This window comes from Lissotriton vulgaris, chromosome 6, assembly GCF_964263255.1.
Source record: "Lissotriton vulgaris chromosome 6, aLisVul1.2, whole genome shotgun sequence".
Taxonomy (NCBI): Eukaryota; Metazoa; Chordata; class Amphibia; order Caudata; family Salamandridae; genus Lissotriton; species Lissotriton vulgaris.
Genome location: NC_141694.1, coordinates 1,897,960,860 through 1,897,975,221, shown reverse-complemented (window position 1 = coordinate 1,897,975,221; position 14,362 = coordinate 1,897,960,860). Strand labels below are relative to the sequence as shown.

At 46.2% G+C, this 14,362-nt stretch overlaps 1 protein-coding gene across 1 annotated transcript in view; it reads left to right on the top strand.

Moving 5' to 3' along the window:
* Window positions 1–7,792, top strand: part of LOC147709825 (uncharacterized) — a 131,177-nt gene extending 123,385 nt beyond the window's left edge. The window contains exon 3 of the mRNA XM_086928277.1: window positions 1,857–7,792. Coding sequence (XP_086784403.1) covers window positions 2,275–4,206 — 1,932 coding nt within the window. The 5' untranslated portion in view covers window positions 1,857–2,274 and the 3' untranslated portion in view covers window positions 4,207–7,792. The remainder of the gene's footprint in view (window positions 1–1,856) is intronic.
* Window positions 7,793–14,362: the final 6,570 nt, after the last annotated feature.

Here is a 14,362-nt window from a genome sequence, read left to right as displayed (position 1 = left end):
GGCCACCAGTCACATGGAGCTTCACAAATCCCAAGCAACAAGCAGGAGGCCTGGGAAACAATGAACCGACAAAAGGCCTATAAAAGTCAGGCAAAGGATGCATGCTAAACCACACTGCTTTGCCTTTTTAATGCAATAAAATGCAAAAACGAAAATCCAAAGGGAAAAACAAGGTCTGCAGGGTGCACACCAACATACCAGACACACACACCAAAGGCATTTCTTTAACACACACCCAAAAACAGAAATACCCCCCAAAAAACAAATTTTGCAACTCAATCCAATGCCATCCATGCCCTAAATGATGTTTGAAATACATTCAACAGACATCAAAGGAACAGTTGCTTCATCATGCACCTACCCATGACTAGCTCTGGGCCTACTGGCTACCCACAACAATTTAAAAAAACAAGAATGATAAGTACAAAAATTGTAGGTGCAGCAACTGCAATGCCCCAATCAAACAGACACGACACCAACATACTTGTAAAATATCAAATTCAAAAGTCCTCAAATCCAATGATACTGAATGATGCAGCAGACACACAGAGTGATCATTCCAGCTCAAAATCTAAAGGCAGAATGAATTGGAGATGGGAAAAGCACTGGGAGGAGCCTGCTGGACAGGAAAAGGAAGTTGGAGACTCTGTGGCACTTCCTCCCTCTCCCACCAAAAAGTTATTTTTTAAAAAGGACTCCTTGCACAAAAAAGGACAGCCAAATGTCAATCTGAGGATTTTTTTATCGAAATCATCATTTACAGAAGATTTTATGCTGCTAAAGATAATATGCTTCTCCAGACTGAAAAATTCACGTGTTCGTGATCGCAAGCTTCACCACACTTCCGCCGAATGTCGATCGCCCGTCCAAAATGACGTGTTCGCGATCTCATGCTCTCTGTCGCGGTGGAGATTGACCTGTTCGCGAATGCACGCCCTCTCTCGCGGTGGCGAATGACGTGTTCGCGATCTCAGACTCTTGCAGTATCTGATGGCGAGGCGAATAATGTGATCGCGATCGCGAACTGTCTCAGGATAGCGCCACCGCTACCAACATCTCGTGGAGCATGCGAACAGATTAGAAAACTCGTCAGCGAATGCGGGGATACCGGTAAGGCGATCTCATGCGCGAGAACGCATTTTCAAAACGCGAACATGAAAAAAATCTCTGCTACGCTGCGAACCGCGGAAATTTTGGCATTTTCGCACGTTCCGCGATTGCGAAAATGACAAAATATCGCAAATTTCGTGAGCGGAACGGAATTTGACGCCTACCCCTAGTATTTTTTGGGGGTATTTACTGTGTTGTATGAGTTATTGCACAAACACTTTACACATTATCTTTTACGCTAAGCCTGGCTGCTCTGTGCCCAGCTAACAGGGGTTGAACACAGGATAAATTAGGATTGTGTTGTGACTTGCCTGACTAGTGTTGTGGGCCCTACTTGGACAGGGTGCATACCTCTGCCAACTAGAGACCAGGTTTTTAACAGGCTCCATCTTGTATTATTTGTTAGGTCTTGTGATAATAAGAATCATTTACTGGATAAGAAAGGAGGCATCTTGTTGCTATGAATTTAGCATGGTAATGTGTCATGGGAAGAGGGTCTCACTCACTGAAGAAGAAACCTTCTCTGTGGTCTAGATTACTCCTTGAGTCCATATTACTTGATACATCAAAGAAGGATTGTATGCCTTTACTCTGCCTACTGCATCTTTACATTGAAAGTGCAATCTAGATTTTTTTCAGCTCACTTGTGTGTATGGAGAATTAAATGTATCATTAAATGCCAATAGATTTTTGTGATGGACTGTGCATTTAAGCTTATCCAGTGCTTCTTTTTCTTAATCTAACAGGTGAAATAAATGCAGTAATAAACGAAAAAAGTAAAGCCATTAAACATCATTGGTGTGGGCAGTGATGTAAAAACAGTATGTCTCGAGATCACTCCTTATGAAGACTAATGCCTCGCTAAAGTCTTTTTCTACAGCAGAAAACTCAAACGGCCCAATGAGGTCTGTACTTGTCCCTTAGGCATCAGCTGATATACATAGAAGACATAACACTCTGACATACTAAAGGAGCAAGTCTGATGATGTGCTCATTATGAAGGAAGAGCTAACCTGGTACCGGAATGACACACAGGAGAGAAACCATATCACTAGTATGTGGCACAACATTTATTAGGGGGAGAAAAAGCAAGTGCGACATCAGAAACTTCATACTGGAGAGAAACCATATTGATTAGCTGACTGTGGAGAAGTTTTTCATGCAATGAAAGACCTAATGCAGCATCAAAGTGTCCACGTGGAGGAGAAACCATATAAATGTACAGAATGTGACAAAGCATTTATGAGAATTGGACAGTTAACACAACATCAGAAAGTTCACACTGGGGAGAAACCGTATGAATGCACTGAATGTGACAAAGCATTTATAACAAATGGACAGCTAAAACAGCATCAGAAAATCCACACAGGGGAGAAACCATATCAATGTACAGAATGTGACAAAGCATTTATGACAATTGGACAGTTAACACAACATCTGAAAGTTCACACTGGGGAGAAACCGTATGAATGCACTGAATGTGACAAAGCATTTATAACAAATGGAAAGCTAAAACAGCATCAGAAAATCCACACAGGGGAGAAACCACATCAATGTACAGAGTGTGACAAGGCATTTCCTACAAACTCAAATCTAATGAGACATCAGAAAGTTCACACTGGGGAGAAACCATATCAATGTACAGATTGTGACAAGGCATTTATAACAAATGGAGGGCTGAAGGAACATCAACATATTCACACTAGAGAGAGACCATATCAATGTACAGAATGTGACAAAGCATTTATAATAATTGGAGGGCTGAAGCGGCATCAAAAAGTCTACACTGGAGAGAGACCATATCAATGTACAGAATGGGAAAAAGCATTTATAACAAATGGTGAGCTAAGGCAACATCAGAAAATCCACACTGGGGAGAAACCATATAAATGTACAGAACGTGAGAAAGCATTGATAACAAATGGGGAGCTAAAGCAACATCTGGAAATTCGCACTGTGGAGAAACCACATGAATGTACTGAATGTAATAAAGTGTTCCATTGGAAGAAGACTCTAAAGCTGCATCAAAAGATCCATACTGGGGAGAAACTGTATGAATGTGCAGAGTGCGGCAAGGCATTTATAACAAATGGACAGCTAAAGCAACATCAGAAATTCCACAATTGGGAGAAACCATATGAATGCACTGAATGTGACAAATCATTTATAATAAATGGACAGCTAAAACAGCATCAGAAAATCCACACAGGGGAGAAACCATATCAATGTACAGAATGTGACAAGGCATTTATGACAATTGGACAGTTAACACAACATCAGAAAGTTCACACTGGGGAGAAACCGTATGAATGCACTGAATGTGAGAAAGCATTTATAACAAATGGAAAGCTAAAACAGCATCAGAAAATCCACACAGGGGAGAAACAACATCAATGTACAGAGTGTGACAAGGCATTTATAACAAACTCACATCTAATGAAACATCAGAAAGTTCACACTGGGGAGAAACCATATCAATGTACAGAGTGTGACAAGGCATTTATAACAAATGAAGGGCTGAAGCGGCATCAAAAAGTCCACACTGGAGAGAGACCATATCAATGTACAGAATGTGACAAAGCATTTATATCAATTGGAGGGCTGAAGCGGCATCAAAAAGTACACACTGGAGAGAGACCATATCAATGTACAGAATGTGAAAAAGCATTTATAACAAATGGAGAGCTAAGGCAACATCAGAAAATCCACACTGGGGAGAAACCATATAAATGTACAGAATGTGAGAAAGCATTTATAACAAATGGAGAGCTGAAGCAACATCAGAAAATCCACACCAGGTTAAAGCCATATCAATGTACAGAATGTGACAAAGCATTTATAACAAATGGAGCGCTAAAACAACATCAGAAAATCCACACTGGGGAGAAACCATATAAATGTACAGAATGTGACAAAGCATTTATAACAAATAGAGCGCTAACACGACATCAGAAAATCCACACTGGGGAAAAACCATATCAATGTACAGAGTGTGACAAATCAGCTATAACAAATGGAGAGCTAAAGCAACATCAGAATGTCCACACTGGGTGGGGAAACCGTATGAATGCACTCAATTTGACAAAGCATTTATAACAAATGGAGAGCTGAAGCCACATTAGAAAATCCACAACGGAGAGAGACAATTCATCTGCCACTGAAGGTGAGAAGGCATTTATTAGAAAAATCACATCTTCTGTAACATCAGAAAGTCCACACTGGGGAGAAACCATATCAAAGTACAGAATGTGAGAAGCATTTATAGCACATGGAGAGCTAAAGTAATATCAGCAAATCCACACTGGGGAGAAACCATATAAATGTACAGAATGTGAGAAAGCATGTATAGCACATGGAGAACTAAAGCAACATCAGAAAATCCACACTGGGGAGAAACCATATAAATGTACTGAATGTGATAAGACATTTATTGCTAGGCAAAGATTAATACTACATCAGAAATTCCACACTGGTGAGAAACAATATGGCTGTACTGAATGTGACTAAGCAGTTAATACAAAGCAAAGTTTAAAAATACATCAGAATGTCCAAACTGGGGAAAGACCATATGTATTGCAAAAATACATCAGAAAGTTTACACATGAGAGAAACTATATCAGTGGGCAAAATGTGACAAAGTATATATACCAAATGGAGGGAGGCCATTCAACTGCACTGCATGTGACAAGGTATTTATTATAAAGTGAGAGTTAAAACAATATTAGCGTCCACACTGGGGAGAAACCACATGAATTTACAGAATATGACATGGGATTCATTACAAAGCAACATTTAATACAAGATCAGGAAGTTCAGACAGAAGAGAAAACATATCTATGTATTGAATACCACAAAGCATTCATAATAAATAGAAAACTGAAGCGACCTCAGAAAAATCTACATGGCAAGAAATCCTATGTATGTACAGAGTGTAATAAAGTCTTCAACGGGAAGAATAAGCTAAGGCAGCATAAACAGATACACACTAGGTAGAAACCCTATTAATGAACAGATTGTGACAAGGGGTCGATTACAAAACAAAATGTTATATATCTGAATGTTCACACAGGAGAGAAACTAAATAAATGTATTGAATGTGACAATCATTCATAAGAAATGGAGGGCTAAAGCAACATCAAAAGTCCACCCTGAACACTGCACTGAATGTAACAAGGCATTCATTAGCAATGGAGAGTTAAAACAACATCAGAAAGTCCCCATTGGGATAAATCTATATGAATGTACTGACTCAATCAGTGGGTATTTATTAAGCGCTGCATCACCCATGAGGGTCTCAAGGTGCTGGGGGAGGAGTTGGTGTCTGGAGGGGCCGATCAGTTGAACAGCCAGGTCTTGCTTGAGTCCTTTCCTGAACAGATTCAGTGATGAGGCAGATCTCGGGTGCAGGGGAAGTTCATTCCAGGTCTTTGCCTCCATTTGGGAGAAAGAGCAGCCTCCGTGCCTGGTGAATCAGACTCTGGGAGTGTGAGCGAGAAAGAGGGAGGCGAAATACAGGTGTCTGGAGGGCTGGGGATAGAATAAGCATTGGCTGATGTCGGCAGAGCCTTCCTTGTGGAGTGCCTTATAAGCGTGGGTCAGTACCTTGAACATGCATCTTTTCTGGACTTGGAGCCAGTGGAGTTTCCTGAGGTAGGGCGTGATGTGGGTCTGCTGTGGGAGGTTGAGGATTAGCCTTGCTGCTGAGTTCTGTATTGTCTGCAGTCATCTCTGGAGGTTATCATTGATTTCTTCATACAGTGTGTCCAGGTAGTCAAGCCATCTGGTCACGATGGCTTGGGTGATCATTTGTCTACTTCTGGCAGGAAGCCAGCTGAAGATTTTGTGGCACATGCACACTGTCAGGAAGCAGATGGTGGAGATCATGTTGATTTGCTTATTCATGGAGAGCTTGTTGTCCAGGATGATGCTAAGATCACAGGCGTGGTCGATAGGAGAAGGGGGAGAAGACAGGTTTTATTGACCACCATGAGTCGCTCCAAGGAGATGAATGGTTACTGAAGATGAGGACTTCCGTCTTCAGTTTGAGGCAGTTGTGCTACATCCAGCCAGTGACGTTGGTCATGCACCTGTGTAATTTGCCGCTGGAGGAGGTGAAGTGGGTGTTGTCGGTGTAGGAGATGACCTTCAGTCCATGTGAACTGACTATGTTGGCGGGGGATCATGTAAGTTTTAAAGAGTGTGGGCTGATGGAGGGTCCTTGTGGGGTATCGCAGATTATGCCCTTCAGCTGAGGAGTTAGGCGGAAGTCTGATTTTCTGAGTTTCCAGGTTGGTAGGAGGCGATCCATTTAAAGGCATTTCCTTGGTTTCCGATGTAAAGGAGCTTGTTGATCAGGATCTGGTGGGAGACCATGTTGAAGGCAGCCAAGAGGTCAAGGAAGATGTGGGCTGTAGTCTCACCGAGGTAGAGGAGGGCTCTGATGTCATCAGTGGTTGCTATCAGGGTGGTCTCGGTGCTGTGATTGGCTTGGAAGCCAGACTGGGACGAATCAAGGAGGTAATTGTGCTCCAGGTGTCTGGTCAGATGACTGTTGATCGTCCTCTCGAGGACTTTGTCCAGGAATGAGAACAGGGATATCGGTCAGGAGTTCTACGCTGCTCTAGGTTTGCTGAAGGAGTTTCAGGAGGTGTTTCACTTCTGCGTGTTTCCACTCTTCCGATAAGGAGGCCATGGCAATGTATTTGTTCAAGAGGTTTGTGAGCTCGAAGCAGATCGCCTTGCTCCTGAGGTTAAAAATGTGGTGGGGGCGTTGATCAGTGGGTACCCCTGAGTGATGGAGTTCTTTATGGAGGTGGTGTCTTGTGTGGTGAGGAGGCCCCAGGAAGAGGGTGGGAGGGCAGAGTTGGTGTCAGTGGGTGTAAGGAGGTAGTGTCTGTCACTGGTGGAGAGCTGAGGTTCGAAGTCCCTGTAGATGATGGTGATCCTCTCATGGAAGTAGTCAGTGAGCATGATTCACAGATTCTGGGAGGGAGTGGTGATATTCTCGGTGGCCGCTGGGATGCTGAATTCCCTAACGATGGTGAAGAGCTCCTTGCTGTGGTTGGAGCTGATCTCTATGCAGCTTGTGAGGGCACTCTTCTTCGCTTCTTTAAGGAAGAGGTGGTAGTGGATGATCGATGCCCTGAAGGTGGTGTAGTGCACTGGATACTTACTGGTATGAAGAAAAGTAAAATTGGCCATAAGGCACCCATTTTGTGCGACGCCGCCATTTTAGGTTGCCCTTGCCCAGGCTGGTACATGACCTGATAAAACTTGGCGGACGCTCATAGTAATTGATCCATGAGACTGTATGTTCCGGTCCCCTCCCTGCTCGTGCTAGCTCGCAAGGAAGCCTTGCCCAAGATAAGCCTCCACGCCCCGTGAGTCATGCCTGTGGTTAGGCCGAATGGGTGTGTGTGTGTCTGGTGTTACTGATAAGAGAGGGGGCCAGTGGACTGCACCCGGTGGTTGCACAAGATTGGAAAAACCCAGAACGTGCCCTAGTCACGACTGTTTCTGTATGACAGAGATAACCATCGCTGATTGGTTGCAGCATGGGGGGTGTCTATTGCTATATAAGATTGTACGCTGTGGATTGAAGCAGCAGTCTCCCGAGAACTTACTCCAATGTACTTCTGGGACCACTGTTCATAGCTGCAGCTAAATAAAATGCTTACTTCTACTCACGAATAGAGTGTTCCGTGTCTCTGTGACCACACAGGTGAACTTGAAGATCTCAGGCGTCCCCTGCGCCACTGGACCCCCTTGAAGGTCCGGTTCTTCAATTGGCGCCCATTGTGGGGCGTCCTCAGCGGTTGCGCTCAAGCCGGAGGGTCGTGAGGATTCCCGTGAACAAACTCTGAAGGAGGCGCACCACACCAGTGACTTCTGGTTGTCTTCGTGGACCCGAGGTTTTTGCGACGCGACTTCCCCTTCCCGAAGGCTGCCTGACTGCCGCCCTGACTGCCGCCCTTGTTTTGGTCCCCCTAATCAAGAGAGAGCGAGACATTGAACGGACCTCTATTGGTTAGAGGAGAACTTGGTCAGGTAAGAGTGGGTCGCTCCCACTTGTTTAGCTGTTGTGTGACTTGTCTGTTCGACTTTTGCAAAAGACGAAACCGAGGGGTAAGTGCTTTTCACTTGTTAAAGTAAGTTGTTGTAAATTTACCTCTCAACGCTCGTTTTGACTGAACTAGAGACTTTTGAGATGCCTGGTTTTAGTAAATTTTGTACCTGGTGTTGTTGTTGTTGTTCTAAGGACTCCCGCCTGGAGGAATCGTGCCCGGTACCTCCAGTAGGGACTCCAAATTATGAAGTTTATTCCAAGCACGGGACGGGTCCTATCATTTTCTCTGACCTCTGGGTGAAGTACACAAAGAAAGACGGTGCTTTGCAGTGGCCAGGAACGGGCAGTTATGACTCCCGTGTTCTGGACAATTTAGAGGAGAAACTATTCAAGAGAAAAGCCCGGCCGGCTATGTTTGACTCTTTCCGCATTTGGCGTAAGGAGTCCAAACAAAAAGAAATAAAAGAACAGAAAAACCAGGGTAGGAGGGTACACCTCTCTGTTGTACAGGCTGCCCAGAAACTTAAAGAAGACAAGATAGAAAAAGATATTGCGATCCTAGACAGGCAACATAGGATGGAATTAGATAAATGTTATCCCGCCTTACCCACGAGCCCGAAGATTGAGGAGGATGGGGAGGATTCTTTATTGTCACATTTGTTGAAATCTCTACCACCTTATGCCCTGGTGCTGGTTTCTCCACCTACAGCCCCAGCCCCCCCATATGTGCCTCCGGCACCACTCCCGGCCACTGCTGACGCTACGGCCCCTGCCACGTCGGTGTTGCACTCTCTGCCACCTGATCCGGCCACGCCTATGTTGCCCCGGCCCGTGCACAGCCCCGGTACTGTTAAGAGAAGAATTAAGGAAGATTTGACCAACTTAATGTCCCCATTGTTGCCCCTCATAGATTTGGTCAGACAATCCCCAGTGCCCGAACAATGTGACCTACGTAGTCAAATTCCAGACACTCATGAGAGGGGCATATTAGAACGGCAGGCTAGGAAGTGGATGGAGAACAGAAATAAGTATGGTTCGGACGATATTTGGCAGACGTTGGGCAGTGGAAGCCAGCATCACAACGCTTAGTTTTTGACCTTATGAGCGGTATACTGATACAAATGTGGGACGATATGACGGAGGAAGGACCCCCTAGGGGCTCAGCAATATTAAGAGGGAGGTGGCAAAGGGACACAGGACCTTGAGGATGCCGTAATGAATCTAGTCACATTTAGGGACCTCCTTTCTTGTAGGACTGCTGGACGGGACGGCATCATAACTCTGGAGAAGGGATACCCTATGCGCGAGGTACAACCCGTGTTGCGCGATGCCGCTGACAACATCCCAGGCCACTTCCAACAGGTTTGGGTTCATGTCCCCTGGTAAAGATCGGAGGTCCTTGCACTTAAACAGGCGTTGCCCGACCCTTGCTAAAATCCGGCAGGATATTACAAAGAGTTGACGCAGGCAGTAGGCGCGAGCGTTTTGACGCTAGCCGATATAGACATGCTTAACGGTCAGGTGGTGCCCCAGGAAGTATGGAATAGGATACGGAAGGTGGACCACGCAGAATTAAGAGGCACTTGGGCCAATATACGGACAAGGGATGCGGGACAGGTGGGAGGCGCCAAACCGGAACCACTGATTGTAGAATTGCCAGACAGAATTATTGCCCTCATGAAAACATTAATGCCCCCCCCAGGCGGTTAACTGGGACAAATTTTCGGCGTGTAAACAGAAGAAGGATGAACAGGTATCCGACTTCTTTACCCGGTTCGAACAGTCTTTTCTCGACCAACAGGTGCCAAAAGACTGTTCGTGGACAAATTTGTTTCCAACTTTCTGCCTGAACTGGCCACCAGATTGAAATCTTCCGAAAGTGCCTGGCTGGTAGCCACACCGTCAGGCATACTCACCATGGTCCAATATTATGAAAATAGAGATTTGGAGGAAAGAGACAGGATAGAGAAAAAGAATAAAAAGCTTAAAACTAAGGTACTCCTGCAGCAGGCATATCCGCCTCGTACTCAGACCTCGGGTGCGCTGCCATTCCAGCGGCTGTACCAACGCCCCGGGTACCCCGTGCAGCGTCCGCCCCTGGGTCCAAACCAGTGTGCTTATTGCAAAGAGGAGGGTCATTTAAAAAATGAGTGTCCACATCTAGCGCAACGCGGGGGCTCAAGTGCCACACGGAGGGGGAGAGGTGGCTTTCAGTCAGTACCCAGGGGTAGAGGACGGGGAATGCCACCACAATCACAGGGTAAGCGTGGGCAGGCCCCTGCCACTAACTACTTCGGTCAGCCAATACCCCAGGCGGGTAATTACTACAATGACGACTATTTTGAAGAGGAGGGCCAGGGTTTTCTCTCCCGTTAGGATAGCCAAGGACAAAGCATGGGGGCAGTGTCAATTCCTGTGGACCAGCGTGGGCCTTATGTCCATGTCACCACCATGGGGGTACGGGAACCATTCCTATTAGACTCGGGCGCGGCCAATAGTTCCATCGCTCGCTCAAAGCCCCCAGGGGCACCTTTGTCTGGCATCATCAATACTTCGGCGGGATTTTCGGGTATTCTTGTGCAGAATCTCGTCTCCCGCCCTTTGCCCCTTACCATTGGTCCATACCAAGTAGAAGCCCCCCTTGTTCTCACCTCCGGTTGTGCGGAGAATTCGTTAGGACTAGATCTACTGAAGAGGCTACACGCTACATTGCATTGCTCTCCTACAGGAGTACATCTCACCTTGGGACAAAAGATGGTGTTCCCCATGTACTTGTCGCAATCTAAAATGCCACCTGAACTGGGACTGTTGCCACCAACACTGTGGGCGCAGGGACCAAATGATGTTGGTCTCTTGCCAATACCACCGTACACTATCACTTTGAAACAGAATGCAAAGTTATCTCTCCTTCCCCAATATAAAATATCGGCGGACGGCGAGCGAGCACTGCTACAGATAATTCACGACCTCGTCGCCAAAGGTGTGATAGGAGAGACCCGGGGGAACACCTGCAACAGCCCTGTCCTTCCGGTACTCAAACGATCACCAGATCCCACTCAACATCCTGTGTATCGTTTTATCATTGATTTACGGGCTGTCAATAAGATATTAATACCTCAGTTCCCCATTGTACCCGACATCACTGCGCTGCTTACTATGAAACCAGCAACAACCTCCTGGTTCTCTGTAGTTGACCTCAAAAACGCTTTCTTTAGCATCCCCATTCACCAGGACAGTAGGGACATCTTCGGATTTTTGCTAGGTGGGCGCAGCTTTAGATTTTGTAGAGCACCACAAGGTTATTGTGAGAGCCCGTCCATCTACAGCCAAGCACTGAAGTCACAATTAGACACCATGTCCTTACCCCAGGGTACAGCGCTCATCCAATATGTCGATGATCTACTTATAGCTGCAGATTCAGAGCAACTGTGCCAGGAAGCCACACTTACTCTCTTGCAACACTTGGCCCATTGTCAAAGTCTCATTGTCCAAATTACAATATTGTCAAAAAGAAGTGACCTCCTTAGGTCATCTCTTGTCGAAGGAGGGACGTAGTTTGACACCAGAACGCATACAGGCCGTTCTGCATATGAAGCCCCCTTGCATTCACCTCCTATTGTCTGCAATGGATACCCAATTTTTCACTTTTGGCCAAACCATTATTGGCCCTAACACTCAAAGATACACTACACCCCCTTCCTTAGACACCGGAATGTCAGAAAAGTTTCACTGAACTCAAGTCAGCACAATGCTCTGCACCCTTGTTAGGCAGCCCAGACTACACGAAGCCGTTCACACTCTTCGTCCACAGAAGGTTGGGCATTGTCAGTTTTGACACAAACATTTGGAGACAAGCAATGCCCCTGTGCATACTTCTCAGCTACCCTAGACCCAGTGGCCAGAGCGTTCACCACGTGCCTAAGAGCGACGGCTGCGGCCGCAGTATCCATAAGACAATCAGCTGGCATAGTCTTAGGAACCCCCCTTACAGTAATGGTCCCACATGCTATAGACAATTTATTGAACAGAACCAAGTCCCAACACCTCACGAGTGCACGCCTCTCAGGCTACGAACTTACATTATTAGCAAGCCACGTCACAATCAAAAGATGTAGCATACTTAACCGCGCAACACTGTTACCACTCCCCGCAGACTCAAGCACAACGGAACACCATGATTGTGTCCTCCAGACGGAGGAGGAAACGAAAGGCAGAATAGATCTGAAGGATACGCCAATCTAAGACCCTGATGGGACGCTCTATGTAGACGGGTCATGTTTCAAGCTACCAAATGGTGATACCACAGCGGCATATGCAGTTACGACACTATCTACAGTTGTAGAGGCAGCAAGGATACCCCACAACTCAGCACAAGCAGCAGAACTAATAGCACTGACGAGGGCTTGTGCATTGGCAAAGGGAAAGCGAGTTAACATTTACACGGACAGTCAGTATGCATTTGGGGTGGCACACAATTTAACCGACTGTGGGAGGAGAGGGGATTCCTCACCTCTTACGGTACAAAGATTCAGCATGGGCAACTAGTAAGCAGCCTGTTAGAAGCACTCACCTTACCCACCCAAATAGCAGTTATCAAGTGTAGCGCGCACCAAAAATTGACAAAAGACATAGGGCGAGGGAACGCCTTTGCCGACCAGGTCGCAAAGGAGACAGCCAGGGAGCTGTCCAGCAGAATGTACGTCACTGGACCAGCTTGAGGGATCACAGAAAGAGGGATGTGTGAGGGTGCTCTAGAAAGCGTGAAGGAAATACAAACAGCAGCAACACAAGAGGAACAAACCACATGGAGAGAAACAACTGGTATGCTGGATGACACCGGGTGCTGGACGGATTTATCTGACCAGCACCGATGGTTGTTGCCAGACGCCTACGTTCTCCCTGTTGTCACAATGGCACATGGTCTGGCCCACATCAGTGCTAAAGGGATATGCAAGCTCCTGGCACCGGTCTGGCAGAACTCCAAAATTCCCAAATATGCCAACAATTTAGAAAAGAACTGCATGGTGTGTCTGCTTGATGTATAATCCAGGAAAGGGAACACCAACTCCAGCAGGACACTTTGCACCACCGACATACCCTTTTGAGGTCCTCCAGATAGATTACATTCACATGGAAAGGTGCAACAACTTGAAATATGTACTTGTGGTGGTGTGTGCTTTTTCCAAATGGATAGAGGCCTACCCCCTCAAAGACAACATGGCCTTGACAACAGCCAAAGCATGTTGAAGGAGTTTATCCCTAGGTTTGGTTTGCCCCGAATGATCTGGAGTGACAATGGAAGTGAATTCGTGGGCCAGATCATGCAGAAGGTATGCACTGGAGTGGGCATACGGCAGAAGTTCCATGCAGCGAATCATCCCCAGTCGGAAGGTCTAGTGAAGCGTTACAATGGGACATGGAAGCCTAAACTTGCAAAAATACAAGCCTCTACAGGATTGGCGTGGCCAGACGCTTAGCCTCTGGCCCTCCTATCAACAAGGACTACAACGCACTCCGGTATGGGACTCAGTCCCTACGAGATTGTGTTTGGACGTCCAGCCAAACTGTGGGGTGTCCCAAGACCAAAGGTATACTCTGACATTGAATATCCACTACTGATTGACTATTTGCACGAACTGACTAATAAATTGCGTGTCCTTCATCAACAGGTGCATGATGCTTTGCCTCCGGCCTCCACGGACCAAGGTCATTCCATACTACCGGGAGACTGGGTTTGCGTACGCAACTTCCAAAGAACGAAGAATCTTGAACCCAGGTGGAAGGCTCCACAGCAGGTGCTGCTCTCAACCAGGAAAGCTGTGAAGGTTGCGGGAAGGAAGAACTGGATACACGTAGTGCATTGTAAAAAAGTACCCTTGCCTTTGCCCTATGACCAATGGGTCATAGAGGGGGTTGGAGACAGTGAGTGTGAAAAAGTTCCAAAGTTTGTGCCCTTCAGTGATGCACATTTAGACTGCACTCAAACTGAACGAGAGGACGACGAGGTCCTCTAAGAAACACTGTCTCCAACGGCGAGATTGGATACTACAGAACCACATCTCCTATTTCAAGACCAAACAATACCCGGTGTACGGAGATACAACCTAAGACCGAGAACTGGTAAAGACTCTCTGAACATTGTTCCATGAGCGGATAGTGGCTAAAGAGCCCGCTACTTCAAATGGT